At 39.9% G+C, this 24,760-nt stretch overlaps 1 protein-coding gene across 2 annotated transcripts in view; it reads right to left on the bottom strand.

Moving 5' to 3' along the window:
• Positions 1 to 24,760, bottom strand: part of LOC104360696 (glypican-5) — a 385,048-nt gene that overhangs the window by 141,001 nt on the left and 219,287 nt on the right. For both annotated transcript variants that reach the window (XM_042799165.1, XM_042799171.1), the window contains one exon: positions 11,453 to 11,573. In XM_042799165.1, coding sequence (XP_042655099.1) covers positions 11,453 to 11,573 — 121 coding nt within the window. The remainder of the gene's footprint in view (positions 1 to 11,452; positions 11,574 to 24,760) is intronic.

Raw genomic sequence — 24,760 nt, 5'->3', positions numbered from 1 at the left:
CACTCAACTGTGTCTGAGTTTGCACTTAAGACAAAGATGCACATTATTTCCCTATAATTATTTTGACCAGTGTTTCACCTCCTGGGTGAGGGAAGCCATTGGGTATCATAGTGATAAATTGCCACCCCCCAAGGTACCAACCTGGAAAGGCATGGTGGGGAGACTCTGGTTAATATTGTATCTCAGACAAATACACCAACTCTCCAGATGGCGACTGAACACTAACAGAAAACCTTGGGTCTCAGTCTGTGCTGAGCTGACACCAGACTACGGCCCAGTCCATGTCACAGCTGGGGTTCCAGAACTGTCACTCTGCAAGAAGAGCAGCCGCCACTCGGGCAGACAGGGCTTCTGAGCAACTCGAGCTCTGCAGGGCCAGGAAAATCTGCTACTTCAGGAAGCTACACTTTCCTTTTGTGAGTGGCAGGATCTCCAGCTTCTTGGGAAGCTCAGTTCTCAACTGATCCTGGTGTCTTGCAGCTGTGAGAAAGAGTCCTCCTAGAGCCTTTTAAAGAGAGTTCCCGCAAACACAAAGCCCTCACCTGCAAGGCCCTGCAGCTGCCTGCTCCAAGCACTGCTCAAATCTCAGGCCTGGGCCATAGCTATTTCCTCTCAGGTGCTACAGATCTATAAGCAATTTCTGCTCCTGTTTGGGACAGAATGCAGACATCAAGGGACAGAACATCAGCACATCTCTTTTTGAATGTGAGCTTTAACCTTCCTTAAAGAAGAAGTCCCTATGTGGTTCCCTGACACTCAGTCCTTCTTCTACTGCTTTGGTAGGGAGTTTGGCTCCATACTGAGTGCTGGTGCATTTAACCTGTTATTGATATAACTGATTTTTACCATTCCTAATAATCCAGACAGAACAATGTTTATGGGAAGTTATGCTGTAGTTTCCCAACCAAAGAAATGATTTTCCATTCCTTGCTATGTTTTCCTCTTAAGCCTACATGATGGGCTTGTACCTGCACAGGACTGAATTGAGTTAGGGGGCACACCACATACACCGTCTGGAGTACAATGAAATCAGCTGATGTACTCAGCTATAGAGCTTTCATGGTGCCTTTAAATAATACACCTAACTTAATTATTTTAAAATGGACTTAAACTAGGTTGCTTTTCAGAAGCAAAACATTTCAATATGGGTAAGAAAGGCCAGTAAAAAAGTAAGAAAGTTAAAGACTAGCCAATGCTCATAAAAGTAACAGACAGTGAAAATTAGAGTGCAGAAGGGTTTGTAAATTTCCCACTAAACTTTCTGGTATTAGCTGAACTTCCGTTCTTTGCAAATCTCCAAGTCTTGACACAAAAGCAAGATGACAAAAATTAAGAAATAGTTACAAATAAAAGTGATTTCTCTCCCTACCAGAGGGTTCTCTGGCAGTCAGCATTAGCAAACAAGCAGTTAAGACTCAGCCATTTGCATGTGATGAGAAGTTTATTGTGGGAATTCTGATGAGACATTAATGTATGGCATCAAGCTTTTGTAATGGAGAAAACAGGACATCAGCCACACAAAATTAATGCAATTAATGGAGAAGTGTTTCCCTGGAGAGGCGGGAACAGCTATACTTGATAGCTGGGAGAGTTGTCTCGGTGTCAGGATGGACGAAGCCTCCCAGGCCTGCCTGTGGGGCAGAGAGCAGGAAGGCTCCCTCTCCACTGCCCTAGCACAGCCCAGCCAGCCACCACGCTCAGCACCCAGAACGCTGGGATGCCCAATGTTTTGGGGAACATGCTGAAAGCAAGGTCACAGAGGCCTGTGGCCATTCAAGAACTGTATCATGCTTTTGATGAAAGAGCCATAGCAACAATGATCGTGCCAAACTGGCGTTTATGAGATTTTACTAGTTTGGTTGATGCACCTACATACATCTTGCTTTTTTGATTCCAACTTGGCAGAAGAGCTCATGATGAGATGAGAAAAATCCGACCCTGATACCCTAAGATCTCCTCTGGATTTGGTGAACTACTCTCAGCATGGCTCTGGGATGTGTCTGTGATCAGGTGGGTGTGAGATATAATATACTTGAGTCTTTACAAGCAGTATGTACACCACCAAAGAAGTGTAAGACAGGGTCAGAAGCAACAACAGGTCTACTGTAAGACTGAATTTCTTTACTTTGACAAATAATGCTATTTCACAGTAGTGTTTCTGTCTCAAACAAGAGGATTTTTTCCTTTAATCTTTCCTATTTTAGAAGTTGCTTGTGAACATCTCCCTAAATAGAAGTGAAAGGCTATTCCTGACACAGCCTCTCTTCAATCTTCAGGCTTGCTTTCTAAATTCCAAAGCATAAGGGAAGGAACACTGATAATGCAAGTATTCCTCTTATGCTTGCTCGTGGCCCTATTTTCTCCTTTAGAGACTAGACAGTGACACCAGGAAGTTTGCCTAACCTTACCTTCTCTATTTTGTCCTCCAAGAAGTACACGACTGGTCACATGAATACAAATGGCACCAAACTGATTCGGAGTTTTTAGCCTCTCTGCACACTGCTGATACAGCGAGGGGATATATTAGAAGACTGCTTGCCTGGGCAAACAAGTATGAACCACCCGGCGTGAAGCTGCCCCAGAGGAACTGGTTGAGCAGCCGATATAGGAGGGCTGGCAGGTGTTACTGATGACTTGGGTCCCATGTTTCTGGGTTGCGCAGGGAGCACCTGGGAGTGGCACTGGGCAGTCACGGTGGGCAGCTGTGTCGGGCATCTTGTAAGAGAAACCTCCCAGAGGGACACCCGACCTGGGGCTTCTGAGGTCCAGGTCTGATTCATCAACTTGTGCTACAATGCAACCCAAATTATTGCTGGAAACAAGCTGTTTGCTTTAACTGGGAAATGGCAGTGTATTTTAGTAGCATTAATCCACTTCTTGTCACCAGCAGTACAGATCCACTTGAGTTTTACAGACTAAGTTTGGATTTTAGGTAGTCTTTACTTTTATTCTCTTAGACTGCTTTTTCTACCTGTCTCCACCCTTTAGTAGTGGAACAGAAAGAGAGGAAAATGACCCTGTTCCTCCTTTTGGCCGATGATCAATCAATTGTTTAAAGACCTTTCCTCTACCTTAAAGAAAACAGTGATCAGCCCATAAATCTCTGCTTTTCTTTCCTATTATACTAAGCTTACCACCTCCAAAAATAAGCACATTATTGTACCTCAGGAATGAGGTCAAAAGTAAATACCATAATCATACTTCTAATGATGATAACTTAAAACAGTGTGTATGACTTACAATTCTTACAGTGACTAGAAAAAGATGATGGGCTAATAAGCAAAATAAGTATTTACATAAAAGAGAAATTATGATTTCAGCATCACGACATTAATTAATTCAATGATAATTGCTGACTTTCTATCTTTAAAAAAATCAACACCAAAACAAATAGGCAGTCAGATCCATGCTTCCTCCCCTTTGCCAACACCCACAAAGGGCATTTCTGATCAAGAACAATAAGAGTTGCTAATAGTTATTGAACAGCAACAACAGTATGCATTTCAGTTAGCACCTTATACCACAAGGTTAACAGGTAATAGAGTGACACGTTTCTCTTGGGGTGGCGAGAAACCATAATATTTCCACTACTCATGGACAAGTTTCCTCTTTGCTGCCTCCACCCCTGGGCAGCAATCCCAAGCCCCCAGGCCTGCCCAGATCTTCCTTGACGATGCCCCACGCTCCCGCCCTGCCTTGCTTTCCTGCCAGGCCTCGGCTGCCCACACCAGCCCTCCTATTCCCGTACCACCTTCCACTGGTCAGGCCAAAGCAGGTCCCCCCAAGGCATCACCCTCTCCTCACTTGCAGCCATTACACCACAGGATCCAAAACACTTTTCAGCTCATCTGTGAAAACAAGATCAGCCCTGGTTTCACTGATCAGCTGCAACCAGAACTGGGCACTCAAGCCAAAGGACAGACTCTGTGGTTTTGGGTTTGGTTGTTTTTGGGTTTGATTTTTTTTTTTTTTTTTTTAATAAGACTCTTCTTTTCAAACTATGTTTTTCTATATGTGAAATATTTTGGCTCAGTTATAGATTGAAACAGTAGTTCTCCCCTCTTTCTCCTCCACTTGGCTCTAGTCACTACTGTGACTCAATATGTGATTTTGATTTATTAAGACTAATTTCCCACAATGAGCAAAACAAAACACATACAATGGCCCATCTGGGCAAATAATTTCTGAAAATGCTTGCAAGACAAATAGCACAGCATACTCTGAGACACAACACATGAATAATAAACGGGCATTTTAACATTATATATTTGCTAGCATATAATAAAATATGCTGGATTTACGCTGAGATTCAAATCTGTCTTATTTTAAAATGCTACATTTTAGTTTAGCTGAGCCAGTATTTCACATGATTTCTGTTTCTACTGAAATCTTGATGCTGTTTTTAATGCTAAAAAGTAATTTCTCAATTCTAATTAAAATTATTTAATTATATCTCAAGTCACTGTATTTAACAAAACCAAACAAATAACCTGCAGACCTCAGTGCAGAAAAAGTACACTGATTTCAGCCAGGGATGATGTATGCCTCAATTAGCAATAAATTACAATGTTAACATACGCTCTCCATAAAACAATGCTCCAGTGACGGGTTTTTTTCAGTGGGACTGGACTAGAAAGAGCTCTCCGATTCTGATTCATGGACAAACTTCTGGTTTTGACAGGAGTTTTAATGCCACAGCAGAACCAAGGTTAGAGCTTCCAAACTCCTTTTTTCTTTTCAAAACATAAGGGTGTATGCAAGAAGGAAACCACGGCACACAGCCCAGCAGCTAGAGCTGCCCAGCCTTGAAAGAGGAGATCCCACATCTCCAGATAAATAGCCAAATGACTGAATTATTACCAGCTGGTCTGCTTTTCTATCTGCCTCTCAAGATATGCAGGCAAAGGGAATCTATGCGAGTTTTTCTCCCTTTGTGGCTACATCTGTGTATTTTTCAGGAAGAGTCCAGCTGAGTTGCCTGCGAGGATTTTGACAGAATTCAGGTACCCTAGCCCACAGACTGAATACATTTCTTGCAAATTTTACTCCTGCTAATGGAAGCCCTGACAGATCAATGCTCCTAAGCAATCAGCAACTACATCCTGTTCAGTTGCCTGAGAACGACAGCCTTTATTGCAAGAAATATTTCCTAGTGAAGCATCCCCATTACTAGGTAGTCTGCTCTATACCTCCATAACCCAATGCACTATTGTGTGATACACTGCTTTGCAAAGAGGGCTCTTTGTTGATTTTGATTTTTCTCAGTGACAAAAGAATCCCCCAATACACAGTGGATGCATTTTCTCAACTTTGATTGACAAGTCAATGTGAAAATATGTTACAAAAGCAAAAAGGTATGGATCCAAAGATGACTTGCTAAGAACTATGTATGACAGAAATCTGCCAGGTTCTTTAAAGAAACCAGAGTGCTAAATCGCTACTAGATTTTTGTTTCTTCTTCCCAGGCTGGCAGAACTTATATGTCTTTTCTTGCTTTAATCACAGATATGAAATCTGATGTCTCCAAAATTTTTATACAGCATATATTACATATGTGTATATATATCTATTTCCTAAGAAACAGAATACTATACAGAAGACCACACATAGAAAGATCATGCTCAGTCTTTGAGTAAACTGGATTGTTTCAAGCACTGGGACGAGTTGTTTCATTGCATATGGATTACGGAAAAGATCATAACTTATCTTGGAGCTGAGCATTCACCATCTATATCTGAAAGCAAAGAGATGTCTGATTCTTAGCAGGGGTGAAGAAAAACAGCCCATGAATCTAATAAGAACAAAAAACCAGGATGAGAGACAAACTCTGCATAACTGATGAAGTAATCTGAGATGATAGTTTATTTGACTATAGGGATGAACAATTTTTACATAGCAGAGCAGGGAATAAAAACAAAACAAAACAAAACAAAACAAACCAACCAACCAAAAAAAAACCAACAAAAAAACCCAACCCAAAAACCCCAAACAGTCCATTTGTTCTTTCCTGGTTTTATAAGACTTTAAACATAATTGTTTCAGATTTCATTAATTCTATCTTTACTTTTCTGAAGTATATTCATTTCTTGCTGCTATTTATTAATCAGCCAATAACTACTTTATTAATTCAATTATAGCTGCTGTTTACATTTGGAGATGAGGGTGGTGAGGGCTGTTATTGCCCTTACAGTGATGTGAATTCAAAACTAACACAGCTACATAAGTGTTTGCTTCAGTGAAAATCTCTCTTGTATCTGAACTGCAGACAAGCTGAGGCAAGACTAATCTTTAAGATTTCTATGACCCAGACCATTCAAAACCTGCACTGAAGAATTAACAGTCTTGAGTAGTGGTGTGGGTCCTATGTTACTCGTAGAAGATAAAATCAGCCTTGGGGTCAGCTGGGTGGCATTCTCAACAGGGTATGATAGCATGCCCTTGGCTGTGCAGAGAACACAGCCTTTCACCTCCTGTATTTCTGTTTAGGATTACCATCACAGAAGTACCTGAGTCTGCATGCAATGAATCCCGAAAGCCCTGAAAGCATACTATGTGTGCACGGATTGTCAGTACACTGACACACACTACACAACTAGGACCAGGGTCAATCCCTTCAGTGTGTCTTTTTCTATTGTTCTGTGCATCTGCATTAAATTCAATGCCTTAAATTACAGATAGTCTGCGTGGTTAGCCACTGGAGAAAGAGTGAATATCTCCGGGGTTTTCAGATGTCTTGCTCTGCACTTCCAAAAGGGAGCACCTGAAATCCTGAGGAAATGTCCAAAGCCTCCAAATGCTTTGGACAAAAAAAGAGGATCTGTTTTGAAATTCCAGATATATGGCAGTTCTGGGAAAGGTGCTCTGTTTTGTAAGAGACACAAACCTCTGCAGGTTTTAGGAGGTATGTGGAGGGGCAAGCAATAATACTTCCAAACCGGTTGGGGCTGTTTAAATCCCAAGTACTAGAAGTAATATAGCAACAGACTTTCTAAGATGACTACCTTTCTTTCTACGTTTTCACTGGATGAAATGAAGAACTGAATATTTTGAGCCTTTGTCCAAGTCAGCTACAAGTTTGGATGAAAATCAAACCAACCTGTCTCCACTTAAATCTCATATAAACTCTATAATGTAATAAATTTTATAGATGTCTAAAAAATATATATACACTTCTAAATTAAGTAGTAGTTAAATGATTTATTGTATTATTCTCTATTGTCTAACCCAATTAAATTCACATTCTAGATTAAATTATGGCTAGCTTATACCATTGATAAGAAACATCTCAGTACTGTTGCTCCAAACTTTGCTATGACGACATCCTTTGTATACAAATCTAAAAGGAATTCAAGTTACATGCATTTCTTAGTTCAGCTGGCAGATCCATGAGACTTTGGTGGGAAAAATAAAACAAAAATAAGTGGGGCCAGATTCAGAAATATTTGCTTTGACATTACACTCATTTTAAGCACTAGGATATTGCACTGCCTTCTTGAATTACAGCCATGCCCTAAGCATTCGTCTCTGACAACAGCAAAACACACTGATTCTCAAAATCTGTCAAGACTGGATTTAAGCTGACAAAAGACAAATAAGTGAAACTTGTATAATGTTATATTATAATCCTTTGAGAATGCCCATTCAACCCTGCTAGTAAAGTTACAGTCACAGCTTTTTCACTTTTCCCTAACATTCTCATTGCTTTTCAATGAAATTGATCCTTTAGGATTTTTAATCTTGGCCTCAGAACCGCTTGTGTTTGAACTGTGAAAAACATGCTGAAGAAAAACATTAAAACATATTTAAGTATGATTATGTGGCAAGAAGTAGTACTCAAAAAAGGCGCAATAGGGGCTTTTAAGTTTATTATCAGTTGAAGTTCACATCTGCTCTATTCACAAAGAAGAGGGAGGAAAAGATGTTATTTCTGACTTAGTTTTTAAAAATAAACCTGGGACTTCACTTGATCTGTTTTTGCATTACTAAAAGTAAAAGTTACTGTAAATTGTAACTCGGTAATTCTATTGATATGTGAATCAGCAGCTACAATAAAGCCTTCAAACACCTTCTCTGCCAGGGATGCAAATAACAGTAATTGTAGAATAATGTCCTCTAAATTTCACTTTAGTTTTGGCTTTGCAAAGTGGTTATGAAATAGCCTGCTTTTTGCATAATCATTTTTTAAAAAGCAACAACTGTGTGGTGAGGATTTAAGTCCCAGTTGAAAAAAAATGAGGAACTGCTATAATCTTCAACAAACTGGCATTTCAGCCTAAATGACAGGCATAAATGGAAGACAACTTGCATATAGATTATTTCTAACGTGCTGGCGTTGGGATGCACCAACTAGAACAAGATTATATTGACAAGAGTTTTGTTCATGCCCATGGGATTTAGGATCAATGAAGTTACTAATCACTTTACATCTGTGGATAAGTCATAAAAAGGAGCTAACAAACAAATGGCTGCTGTGCACTGAAGGCCGTCAGTTTGGGATTTAAACGAATGCCTGGTTTGCTACTTCTGCACGGGCAGTGACAAGCCACTCTTGCTCAGAGCCCTGTGCTGCCCTGCTACCCCCGTCGCCAGGGGCCCGCGCTGCCTCAGCCCCTGCCACCCTGCTCCCCCGCAGCCCGGCCCTGCGGCACGGGGGAGGCAGCCGGCAGCAGGGGCTGCAGAGTGCTGGGGGAGAGCCGGGGTCCAGCAGTGGAAGAGGATCTAATTGAAGACAGCAGCGATTAGATTTGCTCCAGAAATCACTAGGAATTGCTGAGCTATTGTACGTATTTCAGAAAATGAATCCTGTTGATTTGAATCAATGACCTCAGTTGAACTCCACAACCTCATCAAATTGATCTAGCAGCAGATTACTCTGATTTTAAAAAACACGCATCTTTGCAAAACAGAACGAGAGAGAGAGGGAGTGCCAGCAGGTCCAGAATCTTCAAGGGATAGATGCAGTGTGGCTGGAGCTTGTTTTGTTGAGACAAAATTGTTGCTTCTTTTAAAAATCTCAGCACATCTTTCTCTTATCCAAGAATATGCCTTCTTCTGGGTAGTTTAGCAATATTACCTAAGTGGTAGAAGATTACTGGGGCCTAGACACTTCAGATCACCTGCGATGACACACATTCCATGCATTGCCTTGGTCTCTGCTCTCCAGGCTTCCTGCCTCTCTAGGATTGCTTTTGTATATGCAATTTGCAGCTATTGCTTAAAAAGGTGTTGTAAATGTCAAACACTTAAGACGATACAAAGATAACACCTTATTTTAGCACTGTTTAAATTCCGCTTTATATATTGCCTCAAAAAAAAAATTTGGTGAAAAAAATCAATTTGCCTGTAAAATGACTAACAGGATTCCGTATAACTCTTTCTCTATACAGTCTACACAAACTATTAATGACACTTTAAACTCCTGATTTAATCGGCTTTTCGGTGTCAGTTTTTATTTGTATATTAATATCACAACTGAAATGAAAATTCAAGAAGCAGAAAACAGCTACACATATTTGATGTTGTACGTGAAAGCATTAGATATTTAGCAACTTCTTTGATGTTTTGATCTCTGAAGAAATCTTACTAAAATTATGATCAAAGGAATTTATATTATTCCAAGTACTTAAGAACAAACCATCTTAGGGCAATATTCAGTATTCTGTTTAATCCTTCACCCTTGGAATCCATTATTGCTAAGCACCTCAATCTGATGGGAGTTACGTTTACTTAAGGATGATATTCTCTTAAAACAGAATTACAAGTAACAGAAAGCAACACTTTCAACTTACAAAAAGATCGAGGAATTGGATTTTATTCTGACTAAAAAGTGTTCTTTGAAGCTGCTTTTCAAACATACATAACTTAAGAAAATTGGTATGTAGCTCATTATGAGACAGTTCAGATTTTTATTTTTCTACAGCAGGCAAAGAAATAGAATTTCCAATACACAGCTACTTTTACTTTAATCTATTTCTAACTATTTCCTATTGTCAGTGTTTATAGAATACTATTACATAGATGGATATATCTAATATTTATAAAGTAAATTAACACTCTACAACATGCAAAGGCAGATAAATAATGAATTATCCTTTTCATCAATCTGACCACATAATGTCTATTTCTCTGTAATATTAAGTGCCGCATCAGACAGGTTGTTGTAATCCCCCATGGCAAATTAAATCAAACAGTGTGATACAAAGAATCTCTAAACTGCAGCCTACAGAATAGCAGAAGAACATCAGAGCCAAAGAAGATCTAACAAAAACACTGATCACTGCTTAGATTATGGATTTACCACTGGTGGTTGAAGAGAGGTAAAGGAGGGTCGTGCAGTAGCAAATAAGAGAGCAAACCATGACTTCAGGTCACAGCCACAGTCTTACCAACCCCCCCACACCCTGAGTAAGCAATTCCTCCTCCCATTTTACCTCTACAGATTATTTTTCTTCCTGCACACCCCACTCGCAAAGGTGGACTTTAATCTTACAGCAGTTTTGTACTATTTATATCCCCATGCTCCATCACTCTTTAATGGGGAAAGATTACGAGTAGACTAATGTGCAAATACATCTGACTCCGAACACACTGTTGTAAGCATTCTTCCAAGCTGACAAGAAAACACGCCTGCTTTAAATGAAAATCAATCTCTGTTAAATCTGTTAGCTCCAGCTCATTTGGGCTGGCACTGCTTTAAGAGCTCACAAAGAGGTGTGCTGAAGCAGTAACACCAGAGAATCGCACATTCAGCTTTGAAAGACGGCAGATGCACCAGGACTGCAAGTGCATCTGAGGGAACCCGAATAGGTGACAGAGGCAGGCACAGGTTAACTGTGCCTCTGACAAACTCATTGGTAGGTTATCCTTCCTCCTGGGCTGAGGGGCTTGAGAACAAGGTCTGTCAAGGAAATATTTTCAAAGGTGCAAGGTTAATTCATCCTGGAGCACCTTCTGTCCTGACTTCAGCACTTCGTACAGTTCAGTTATCACACCCTTATAGACCTGTTTTGTCTTCTGATCTTTTTATAGCTACATCATTGAAGAAGAGGAAGCTGCACAATCAAGGAGATACTTCTCCAAGGCAAGAATATCATTGGCTTTCTAAAGGCACTCACACAGCCTGACTCTAGTCAGAAGCCTCGTGTGAACTGTGAAGCTCAGGAGTTCCTCCACATTCCTGGGACACATTATAGGACAGTTAATCAACAGCTATGCTACAACAGCCAGGAATTAGAACAACTTCCAGGGAAATAATTTTGCCTCATTAGAGTTCATAAACCATCTGGCACAACAGCATCTTCAGTTGCCTTTAGTACCGGGACCACTCCATGGCTATTTCAGGCCTATGATTCTGGGGAATGTAACATGAGAAGCAGCACCACCTAGTAATTTTAGCTCCAGCTCTGCTATCAAACCCAGTGACAAAATGCCTTTACCTCTAAAAATTACTTACTTGATTAAAGTGCTGAAGTTTGTCAATTAAATTACTGATGAGTGGGTCCAATCCTCTGACTTTCAGTTCTGGATTATTAATTTGTGCCTTCAATCCATTGGAAACAATTCTGCTGGTGTAACTGAAACAGAAAAAAAAAATGAAAACATCAGTGACTGGAACCATATCCACTGGAATCAAAATCATATTAAAGGGGCCTTACAAAAAGCAAATATCTTGTAAATGGGAATAGAAATTTGTAATTAATATTTATGTTTTCAAATACACCAAACCAGAATAAAAATCACAGTTTCTTGCAATATCATTCATCACTGCAAGCTATTCAAGTAATGAGCCAACAACAATTTCATAAACCACACAGAGGTTCCTTTCATTCATATTTTAGTATCTGAACCTTTATAACTGACATTCTCAAGTTCTTCCATGCAGCAAAGCTGATAGCTTCCAGAAAATCAGTGTTTCGTAATTACAGAAACCCAGGGAATTCAAGACAGAAACTAAACATCATGAGATTGAAGTAAATCCAATGAAACTACAGTCTGATTTAATACGATTCCTAATCAAAATGTGAGATTACACTTCTCTTTCTAGGCTATCAGGTTATCACCAAACTGTCTAGAGACACGGCAAAGCAGCACCTGCTGTTCCACCAGTGCTGCTCACCATGCCCGATCTGCCTTACAAACTCACTAGCCAGGGCCCACATACAGGAATTCTCTCTAACCAAGTCTTGCTTTATTTTGAGGAGTAGCAGCTGTTTTTACACCATGATGACCTGGCTCTCATCAGCAATCTTCTCTCATCAACTGTTGACTAAACAGTATCTGCCAGTGTTTTCTGGAGTACACCACCATGTATTCTCAAAACCTAATTGGCTTGGGGCTCCAATCATGTACTCTCATGGGGAAAATTTCAGGATTTTGCATATTTGGACTCTACTTCTGAACATGCCTTTACCACAGCTGAGGAGGTGAATTCATCAGCACATTTATGCTGAATCCAGCGCTTCCTGAAAATTGGCTCCAGTGTTGATCTACTCATGCATGATTTCAGTTCAATCCATCCACAAGACTGCAAACCCCCGAGAGATACAGAGCAACCTTTTTGGGGAGTCAAGCTTTTGAGGGTTGTATGTAACCCCTCTCATTAGTTCAGCACTCATTTGTCACAAAGTGGATCACGGATGTTTGCATGACCAGTTATGAACTGGACAAGAGGCTGTTCCCAAACAAAACTCTCCTAAGCTCACACACATACCTGGAAGGATCTCATTAAGACACCATGTTGGCATCTTTATAAATCAGGTAGTAATTGCCCGTGCTCCTCTGAACTGAAATGTCAAGAGAAACATCCTGCCATATCTGTCACTTTGATCATACCTACACACTTCGACATCCCTGATGTTCTCCTATCAGTGAATTCTTCACTGCAAACCCATTTGTGCTGAAACTGAGGACAGCATTTCAAAGTAGAAAAAAGTGCCAAAGCTCTATTGTAGAAAGACAACAGAATGTGGTAGGGGGAGATCTAGCTCTCCAAATATACTTGTCCTATCTTAATTTAATTTAGGATGAACAACAAATTTTATGCAAACTGCTGGCAAAGCATACTGTAGTATACTGCTGTAAAAGGTGTGGCTTAAAAAGAGAAAGAACTGAGAATGGTCCACCTTTTCAGTAAACTCAATAAATTTCACTTCTCAGGAAAAAAACAAAACAAAACAAACCAACCAAACAAAAAACAAACAAAAAACAAACAAACAAACAAAAAACAACAAATGTTTTAGAACAAAGAATTGAGAAAAACCATGGTTTTCACTAATAGCCAGATAGTATTTAGAGGACAAACATTAAGTAAAACCTTTTTCAGTGAGTCTGTATTTTTTTTTGTTCACTGAGACTTTTAAAGGTAATGTTCTGATTTTTCTTTTTGTGTGCCTCATACAAGTATAAACTACTCTAGAAGTATAAACTTTCACGGTGCAATGGCATGTGCAAAACGATGGTCAGGTTCTGATCTTACAAGCAGACTCAAACAGCTGGATCGATGTCCCCAGGAAAAACCCAGCTAAAGTATTATTTTGAAGTCAAGGCTGGTAGAGATCATACAAATCCATGCCAATTCATTTGGACAATATAGGAACACTGCTGCACATTACCTGCCTTTAGCTTTACCTTTATTCACAAATCATAGTATTTGCTGAATGCTCAACACTGTTCACCATGTGAAAACACATGGTTACCCACTGTAGGTGTACAGGGACATGTGGCACAACTTTTTGAGATCATCTAGTTGCAGTACAGGAAAAATTTAATTTAATGGGTCAGTTCATGGCCCCCACCAGTCTGTTCAGTGATTCTCTGTGCGCATTTCTTTGTCCGATCAGAAATTCATCACCAGCAGCAAAAAGCAAGGGTTTTCCTTCTCATTGCTCTTGACTGCTCTCCATTCAGCCCCTGGTTAGAGCTACTGGAATTTCTCTAGAGGCTTATGTCATTATAATCCAGGACAAAGAATGCAAAATTGCTTCCCCTCTGAGCCAGTTGGGTTTTTTTTTGGCAGATGATATTGTTTTTCCTTCCTGTGAATCACAAGCCTCCATTAAATGCCTCTAAGTGATATTACAAACCTACAGCACTGCACGGAGTTTGCATAAACATGACCAAGTCAGGGACAGCAGCAGCAGCATTAATGCCAGAGTCCTCAAAGGGACCCAAATGTGGGAAGTCAATCTCAGTCAACTCACATATATTGCTGTTGCTAAATACATACGCTCATTTATGTACACTGTTACCAGTAAAATAGGACCATTTGGTCAGAATGAGTTCACACTCCACTGAGACAAAGGAGATACTCATATCCTTAAAGCTCCATTCACATTTAAGGACTCATTCTTTAAAGCTCTAGAGATATGCATAAATTATGCACAGATATTTCTTTTGCCCAGATTGCTTGTAATTAGATTAATAATGTGGATTACCTAAATTTCAGATGTCAGAGAAAGCATGCATGAGTTGTGTGAATCCTGCATCATTTACTTATCTCCTTGGTCTAGCATGGCTTCAGAATGAGAGTCACTAACAACCACATCTAACTGCTAATTCGAGGCTCCAGCACGTAAGAGTTGGCCCAGCTGTGGTCTGGAATGTGACCTGTACAACTGGAAATGCAAAAAAACCCGACTACAGACCTTTGGCAGTGGTGAAATAGAAGTGACCTGTCAAATGAATGGTGTAAAAAGCTGGTGTGAAGAGAAGCAAAAGACTTGCAGAGCACAACAAAACCAGCTCTTGGGTTTCCCCATAATAACCCGTAAGCCCTGCTTGTCCTGTGTGTTCTATCACTTCTATAACAAAGTCAAGCCCAGAAAGACTCAGATGAACTAAAAAATGATGAGTTCAGAGAAGGTGGGCTACACCGCTCAAGGAGAAGGAGACAGGGCACAGAACTGAAAGAGAATTGCACAGCCAGCAAGAAGGGAGAAATTCTTCCAGACCATCATAGCCAAGGACCAAAGACTGTACTAGAAAAAGACATTATGTCCATCTGATTCAAACTACTACCCTGTAAACGGTGAATCCTTCTACTAGCTCTGTATCATGCTAAAATACTTTGAAATAAACACTATACATTTCCTGAAAAATAATCTGATTACTTCACTTCTTTGCACTATCTAAAACATTTTTTTAGTTGACATCAGATCCTGAATTACTGGAAACCTACATTAAGAAAGATCAGAAATTGGCTTGCTTTATTTAATAACCTGCAATTTAACTGAAATATTGTAGTACAGAATTGTTAACTCTGGTTACAGCACTAGTACTTTATTCATACTAAACCCAGAAATGTCAGCAGGAATGGTCAAGAGAGTTGTATTAAAATACTGTCACTGGAGCAATCCTGAAAGTAACTGTTGCATTGGAGCCAAAGGAAGAGCACATGCAGACAGAATTTTCATCCAGACCTCAAGCCTTATACCAATGTTATTCCACTGGCTGTTTGGGTAAAGCTATGACACTTTAAAAAACAAACAAAAACAAATTCTAAAAAAAAAAAATCCCCCTAAACCCTGTTTTACAGTACTTCAGAAGAACAGTATCAATTATTTTAGATCTTAGCTAACACACCTCATGACAGGTTTAAAAAAAAGGTAAAAAGTGAAATGCTGTTTACACATGGGATTGCATTTCAACTGAAGGCACACATTTTACATTTTTATTTTCTACATAAATACAGCTATAGATTAAGATATTTGAGTCTAAACATTTATTTCAAAATAAAGACATGCTATTCTCAAATGTGTGTGTTTAAATTTCTAATATGAAAAGGAGCAAGGTAGGATTCCCTCAAAGACAATTATGCCTTTTTAGATAGTTCAATACTTTAAGAACAACATATAAAATAGAAATAACTTTAAATTCCAGGCAAATGACTGCAGGAGCTGCATTAAGGAAAGATCTAGCTAGCAGTGATATTTAGACACAAAAGCCCAAGAAACAGGATGCTGTTTTCACACCACATCCCTCCTCCCTGCAAGAGCCCATCCCTGTCAGGACACAAGTGTCAGATAAAGCTCTTGTAGGCAGCTTTTCCAAGTATTGATCACGCTCCAGCTGGGAGACTATTTCCATTACTCCGCATTCCTCGGGGTGCTATTACCCAGAGTTGTGCCATTACCAGCCACTACGCCCCCCCGTGCTTTGCTCCCGTGGCTAATGGCCTGTCCTTTTCCTGAAGATGTCGGCCCCAGCCCAGGAACTCACCAGAGGGGTCTCAGAGCAAGACACCACACCGCGCTCCAGGCGCCGTGTAACGTGCACCGAGCACTTCAGGATTATCTATACTAGAAGTTCAAGATACCCAGAACTTGAACTTCATCTGAACGAAATGCTCTCAATTTTAGTTCTCTTTTCTCCACTTGAGTATTTGGCCCAACATAGAGGCATCAAAATTCTTATTTAATTGTGGGAGAAACGGGACATCTAACATCACAAGGCAAATCTGAGCCCCACATTCAGTTCAGAGGAATCCATGAACTGCCATAAACATTTCCATGGGACAGAAATTGCTTTTGATGAAATAACTTGTCATATAACCTTGAGAGCTGCTATATATATAAAATAAGAATAACATGCACTGGCTACTAAATTAAAGATATATTTGCTGAAAAGTTTCTAATTTGGTAACCACATCCTTAAAAAAAAATATAATTACACACTACACATCACCAAGGCAACAATTATGAAGCAGAAATATTTTTTGTAATCTTCCATGCATTTTTAATCATTTTTGTTGGTACTGGTTGAATAATTCCACTATGATCAACAGGGGCTAAAACAGCAACAACTTTCTGAGACATATGGGCAAGCTCAAACTCTTTGTGACTGAGACTTTACTGGTTCTAAAAGTCACATTTAACCATTTATTTATTTGGTATAATAAAAATGTGACTCTCCTGTCACACTTTTTCTACAAATGTATAAACTATTCTGTAAGAAAAACAACCCCTCTCCCCCTAGCAGAAAAACACATTAGAAAATGGCAGACTGGACCACTTAATGTTTTCTCATCCTTCTAAAAATCAACAGTTGTCCAGCAGCTTGCTAAAGCAAGAGAACTTTAAAGAAAGTAATACACTAATTTTATAAACAACAGAATTGTAAAACCGCTGAGACAAAGCTAGACTTTACAATGATCGTTTCACATACAGCTCTGATTTTTTCATCTTTGTGCATAACTTCTTAAACAGGAAACAACCCTAGAGATATACATTGCTTGTAAAACCACCCAGAAGTAGATAGCACTATGCAAATAATAACTGCAATGAATGAAAATTACTTCTTTTTAGGTCCATATGTTTGAAAGTCAGTCATTGACCACAGGCTCTCATTTGCCAAAAAGATTCTGAAGTAGCCTGCTTATTTCAGCGATATACTCAGCACACTGACAGAGCAGACACCACCCACCACCGCTAAATGACTCAGAGGTTAAAGGGTTAGAGGGGGAGAAGGAAGGGAAGAGCTCTGAATGTGAAGCAATGAGAAATACGGATAAGCCATTTAACTGGCCTTGAGATCCACTGAACAATTAATTCAGTTACATTAGACATGGTTCACCAGATGGTGTGTTTTGACTTGTATTTATTCATAAGTTGACCCTTGGGCTGGAATGGTTTGCCTGAAATTCAATTATGTGAATCCACCGCTGATCTATACCAGCCCGTTGTGTCTCTAAATTAATAATTTTTGGACATTTCCATTGTAGTTTTTAGATGCAGCCCTTGGTGCATGCGACACTGATCTACAGGGCTCTGTAAGTAATGATTTTCTCCCAATTCAGGAACACATAATTGTGCACCGACAAAACACCTGTATGGTTGCATAATAATTCAGCTTTGATCTGATCAACCCTTCCACCCATTTCTTTGCTAAATGGAAAGAACAAGCAGAACGTATGGCAATTGTACATCCCTTGCCTGGCTATCGTAGTAGCTTGTCACTCAGTGACCAAGGAAGAAAGGCAAATGCCATTTTCGTGAAACATTGTTGATTAAATATAATTCTCCAGGAAGAAAAGCCAGCCAGTGCAGGATTCTCCTGACTCAGTTGTCCCCAAGCTGCTCGACATGATGGGGCCTGCGGTGGGCAAGTTGTCTCCCTCACCCTCCCGATCCCTGTCATTAAAACTGACCAACAGACAGGCTGTGCTTCATCTCCAAGCGACTCTCACAGTAGCACCAGAGAAATGTTTTGTATCATACTTTTTAAAATTTCTGTAACAGCTTCACAAACCTGGATTACAGTCATTGAGCATCTTGGCTGAGCGGTCACAAAGAAACGAATGATCAGCCGATGACCAGTACTGTTCACTAGAAACTAAATGCTCTTTCACTAAGAGGCCACAATAAACGTTTTGTTTTGTTTTTTAAATAATAGAAGTAAGAAATATATCTTAATAAATGTACTGTCAAATAATCAGCAGTCATGAGGGAAAAAATTGCCAAAGAATACAGATTTTGGTTTTGTCTTATAATTCAGTTTCTTTTCATCTACCCAACTTGAATATTCAGTGTGTAAGTGCTTTGTAGAATTAAATCCTGGACAATTTCATGACTGTAACATTTATTCAGTTGGCCTGATCCATTAGGTCATTCTGCAATTAGCTCCATTAACTTAAATGGATATATTCCTTGTTTATAGGAAAGGTTTCAGTCAGGCTTTCACTCAGAGCAGAGCTGCAGTAAGAGCAGCTGACAAAGGCGTCCTCTTTGTAACGTCCTGCAAAGGACACTGTGCAAGGGCACAGGCTGGGAAATCTTTAAAGCTCCAGATGTTTCAAGCCCTTACATTCAAGACTGCAGGCTTCTGTGTGATTGTTGAAAGTCACATCTTATAACTTCCTGCGTAACCTGAAAACCAGTGGGGTGTTTTGCTTGCTTTTAAGGGAAAAAACATGTAATTTATGCCAGTGTACAGCAGGAGCAACTCTACTGAAGTCAGTGGAGTCACACTGGGGTAAGATCTGGATACATCACATGAAAATCAGACCCTTTGTGCACACAAAAAAATTTTCATATGTTCCAAATGATTAGCTGAGCACAACTTGAACAATATTCGCCAAGAGAAAGATTTATCAGTTTAAAAATACCTATGTAAAGAGTTAATTTTGAAATTATTAAATAACCACCAACAGAATACCAGAAAGCTCAAGTCTAGCACATAATGAGTTCAGCTGCCCTGAAGATTCTGTGAAGCAGAACTGACACAATGTGAATACCATCTATGCCAGAACTATTCTAATGGACTTCAGTGAAAGTTTCACAAATAATCTTGTTTATTAATAATTATGGGAAACGAGGAGACAAATATAATGTGCTAATGGGATAATTAAAACAAAATAAAATCACAAAGCCAAATAGCATTTATAATGGTCTTTCTCCACTTCTATAGGCCTAAGAAAGACCTCCTGCAGTCTAGGTTACAATGATAATTTTAAGACTGCAGGTACAAAAACAAGTTACCAGAAGGCTTCAAGTGACTGGTACCTTGAACACACAGAAAATCACAGTGAAAAGCAACTCAGCAAAGGAGTGTATACGTAAGAGATCTTACCATCAAAAAAAGACAAGTTCATCAGTCTTCCCAGAATCATGCTGAAAATGTACTGACTCAAGCTTCACAGAACACTTGTAAAATGCTTGAAAAGTGTTGCAAAAAAGTTATTACAGATTGTAGGTGAAACAGCCTACATTCTTTTCCTAGGCATATGAAAAGTTAATACTACCTTCAAGGCACACTGAAAGCACTGAAGAAATTTGTAGAAGCTAATTGGACAGTATTTATTATGCTGAGGGAAGGAAAGTCCTTGCCTGGAATAACATCAGGTAAGAAAGCTCTTCAGTTGAAAGTGGAATAAACTGTACAGAACAAGCAAATGATACCTCTATACCCATCAAAGTGAATATAACAAGCAATGAAAATGATACAAACCCAAAAGCTGATAACCTAACCAGGAATTGGCAACATAAAGAGCATTCCCCATTAAATGAACTTTAGAAACAGAACAGAAAATAGAACAAAAAACAAACAGTATATACTTATCAAAGTAACATCTGTGGCTATTCCTAGGGGAAAAAGTAAAGCTAATCTGAAACACCTTTTTCTCAGTAACTCCTAGACCCAGGGAGAGCATTCTTCAAGAATGACCAGGAGAACAGAGCTGAGCTAAATCTGGATGGAGAATCTGGTTCTGCACCTCTCAAAGACTGGCAGCTTGCACCCTGTTCTGGGGGCTGTGGAGAGAAATGGAGACATATGACTGCCTAACTTTTTAACCTGCAGATGGAAGACACGAGTGGAAAACAGAACTGACCCATAAGAAAAGAAAATACAGTCTCAAGAGAGGAAAGGACTTGAACTCTTAGAAGAAAAAACACAAGAAGACTAGCAATAAACTTTACAGCAGAGGAGAGAGAAAGAATATCAAGCAAGGGCTCACAATATTTGGTTGATAGGACTTTTGGCAGGCCAAGGAGGCAAGAATCCAATTCCCCTTCTGGAAACTCTGGTTGCTGATACTTAGGCTTGACAGATGACCACAGGTATACAAAAGGATATTCTCTGATCCCAGCATAGAAATTTTTATGAAGCAAAATGGGGAATGTTCTAATTTGCACAGTAGCAGATGTATGTCACAGGGAGACGACCTTACCTGTGGCTCACTAAAAGCAAAATGAAACAAATCAAAACATAACAAAAATACATTAATGCTAGGAAGTCAAAATTCCATCTTTCCTTAGAAGTCAGTTTCTCCAAATACATTTAGACACACATGGCAGATTAACGAACAGCTGATGATAATGAATACACGAACTGCAGCTCTGTATGAACTCAACTCGGGGACTGAACTCTGCCCTTGAATAGTCTTAACTTCAGCCCTCCGGCTTCAGCACCCCTGCCATTCTCATTGCAGCCCACAGCTCCTCCCCAGACAGCCCTGGCTGCGTACTGCGTGTGTCTGTTACTTCCACAATCAAAACTACTGTTGAGACGAAGAGCACAGCATGACTGTTGTGAATTATCACTGCTCCTGCAGCAATTTCAAGTTTCTTGTCTCTATTTTTAATGCTTTCCACCACGGTGATCCCCGTGCTTACCTCCATGTCCCTTCATCTATCCTGCTGATTACACCAACATGAACCCAGCTTTGCTTACTTGATTTAAACCCTTTCCTTCTCTGGCATGCCAGACTGAAGTACCTTCCCAGGCTACTCTTTAAGGTGAGTCACCACCTACCTCCCCTCCTCCCTCAACGCCTACACCTATTGCAATGTTGACAAAGCCATCAACTACTGCCACAGCTGGCTCTGTAATGGAAAATGCACTTAGCTAGTACTCACCTGACACAGGGAGTAGATCAGTTACAGCATTCCTCCCCACCTCATGCGAAGGAGGGATTTGGGTAGTGGAGGCCCACTTACCCTTCCAGGCTCAAGTATAAGGCAGCTGAGATTTACACTTTCTGAACCTCTGTCACTTCCCCTGGCTATTCTGGCTCCCTGGGGATGTTTCTGACCATTATGTATTCTAAACATGCACTAATGCACACACATTCAATTTCGTTCCCATATAGAGTTTTTTCAATATATTTGTGCAGAGCTATTCAAGGCAATTCTTACCTGCTCCAGTGCCTTCACTTCTGCTCAAGTCTTAATATCTTATAGCAGGTGTTTGGTCCTTTAGCCACAGATGGAAGAGTTATTGACCCTTTCTGGGCTGCAGGAGTTCAAATTACACAGTTCCAATCTATTCCTATTTCCAGATTAAAAACTTTATCAGTAAGATGGTGATGCTAAATTTTATATAAGTAAAAAGTAAATAGGAGACCTTAATGCTGTATAGAAAGAGATCAGACGCTAAGACTTCCAAATCTCCTGACTCGGAGTTCTTAAACTCCTTCCCTTTTGCTTAATCTTTTCCACCAGCAAGACAGCTGAATTCATCATTCCAAAGCACCAAAGTTTTATTCCTTATAGAGGAAGCAGTACTTTATTGAAGAAGCTATGAGCTACCTGTTCAGCTCACCAGCAGATTTATAGATTTCATCCAACTTCTTTTTGCAACTGCCTAACTGGCATAGATCAGGACAATCAACGTTTATTGTTCCCCTAACAGTAAAACACCAACGGCCAAAATGCACTCAGCATATCCTCCTGCCACTGGCTGATAGCTGTGGGCACTGGATCAGGCTTAGCTTCATTACCAATATCCTCTATCCACCCTTATTGCTAGAATTCCTCTCAGACACCGCAAAGCCTCTGCCATACTGGTACCATCAGGATATGTTTTGAACACGGACCTTTTCAGTGACAGCTTCATGGTTTGGAAACCGTTTAGGCAGCTAGCAGTTTTAATTTGTTGCTATCTTATATCTAACAAAATGTTTGATGAAGTAGTTCAGTATCTAGCAAAAATCATTGTTTTTACCACTCTTGAAAACGCTTCATAAACTGCTAGTATTAGTAGAGGGCAAGTATGGTCTAGTTATGGAGATGAAAATGTCTTAGCACTTTGTCCAAGAGAAGTGTTTACCCAGGTCAAGGCTGAAAAGCCCGAGAGTAATGTTGGAAACGCAGTGGCCTCAATTCATGTTTTTGTCATTAAATACAAAGCATTGTTTTCCTTGCTTGAGTGTTTGGTACTTCTCACAAAAATAACTGTACTAGAGGAGAGGTCAAATGTAGAAAGATTTTCCTGTCATCACAGATTTGAAAAAGAGAATATTTATACAAAAATCAATTTACTTGACCTATACTGTTCAATTCTTCTGCTAATACTGTTGAAGATTTATGTCTGGTTGAAACTGTTCCCTTCCACAATTTAGCTTCTCTCCCACTTGATTTTGCAGTAAGGTCACAATCCTGAGTTCATGATTTTATACTTTGTTGTCCCAGACACAAACAGCAACACAAATTCAACACAAGTTCACTGCAGGATTAACTACATCAAGGACCAAATTGTCAGGGGAAAGCACATTTAAACACAAATATATATACCACAAAACATTGTGCAGAAGAAAACCTAAGAAGAAAAATAAGGACAGGGAATCTTTTTTCCCCTGTAAATGTCCTCCTCTTGAAAATCCAAGTGTCACAGAGGCTTCTGTCCCGAAAAAACTCAGTTCAGTCATGTGAAGCACGATCTTATTTTGATAGTCACTTCTAAACTGGATGATAGGAAGTGGGAAGAGTAACCACTTCTGACATACTTGCAAGTTACTGGCATCTTTCCTCCAGAGTTTTGATTTCTGTTGCACAGATTCCCTTCCCTTACACCCCCACAAGAGCTCTAACACCTTTGTGTTAGATACAGTAAAAATGCTTGCTATAAAATCCCCAAGTAAATGAACACAAAGTAGATCATGAGGCTCACTAAAAACGAGTAGACTCAAATGACCTTCCCATCATCACACATATACATGTAGTACACTCACAAACATGCAGTTTTTACTCTTTAGCTAGAAGGAATAGAGACATGAGAGCAGAAAAATAAACAAGCTGAATAGTCTAACATAGAAAGAAATAAGCCTAGCAGGGCATTATGTTAAGTGCAACAGAGAAAGCAACTGAAATGTACTCAAATAAGTAACTGATGTTGCAGTGATTGCAGCACTATCACTCAGCCTGCAACTACATAAAGCCCAAGTTGACCTGACTTTTTTTTTTTCATGTATCATCACAAATAATCTCTTTAGTAATAACATACTACTAGTCTCAGTTTATGTTTAGCTTATGTTTATGAAGTTATGGTGCCTTAAGCAGAGACTCTAAAAGGGCCCTGTCCCATCCAGTTCCCATTGATCATGTGGGCCTAAACAACTTAGGCTCATACTTGGAAGATGCTAATGAGCAAGGAATCAAATGCTGATCTCTCATGATCCCCCGCCCACTGCATACTTCTTGATCCTCCCTGGTTTATAACAGGAACAAGTAGGTGTCTCTTCCACATTCCTGCATAAAGGAACACTGATCCAACAGGTCTGTTGACAGTTACATTGCTGGAATACTTGTCTCCAGGTGCAAAGGCTCACTTGGACTTTCTTCTCAGCCCTCTTGGCACCTTGAGGGAGCAAGATGCAGTCTCCATTATTGCACTCCCAGCACAAGGCCAAGGAGACACCTGAACATGGTCAAGACTCACCCACGAGCTAGGCTGGCATGGCTAAGGCAAGACGAATGCTCACTCACCCACTGGAGGACTTAGCAAGCTGCCTTTTAATGAATGCTCCCCAGACAACATGAATGAGCACTTCACCGCACAGACTGAGCACTTCTCACAGCGAGGCAAAGAGGCCAGGATCTATCTAGCAGCATGTTACTTTTTCTATGGATGTAAGGTGCAACACAAAGTACTTAAGAGCTTGAGTGTACCACCCTGGGTTACAAAAGGAGTGGATAGTTTCAAGTGGTTGCCATGGGCCAAGCAGACAGAGCACTCTTCCCTCAAGCTCAGCAGCTTCCCTGAACTGTATATTTTTTCAAGTCTTTCCTCAGATGCAGAGAGATTCTGCACACTGCACATGCTGGAGCTGACACCGCTCAGCACGGGAAATATGTACCTGCCTGCGCTCAGCCATAAGGAAGGGCCTACAAATACCAGGAAAAAAACGACAAGAGGACTGACTCTGTTTTCCTGCTAAAATCAGGAAAAAAAAAAAAAAGACAGGAAGTCTCTTTTTTTTCTTTTTCTTTTTTAAGATGTGTACAATATTAAAGAACACAGAGAACCAAAGTCATTTTGAACACAAGAC

Source organism: Tyto alba, unplaced genomic scaffold (genome assembly GCF_018691265.1).
Source record: "Tyto alba isolate M040663 unplaced genomic scaffold, T.alba_DEE_v4.0 Super-Scaffold_10, whole genome shotgun sequence".
NCBI lineage: Eukaryota > Metazoa > Chordata > Aves > Strigiformes > Tytonidae > Tyto > Tyto alba.
The sequence above is the reverse complement of the archived record's forward strand: the minus strand, read 5'-3'. Positions and strand labels throughout refer to the sequence as shown.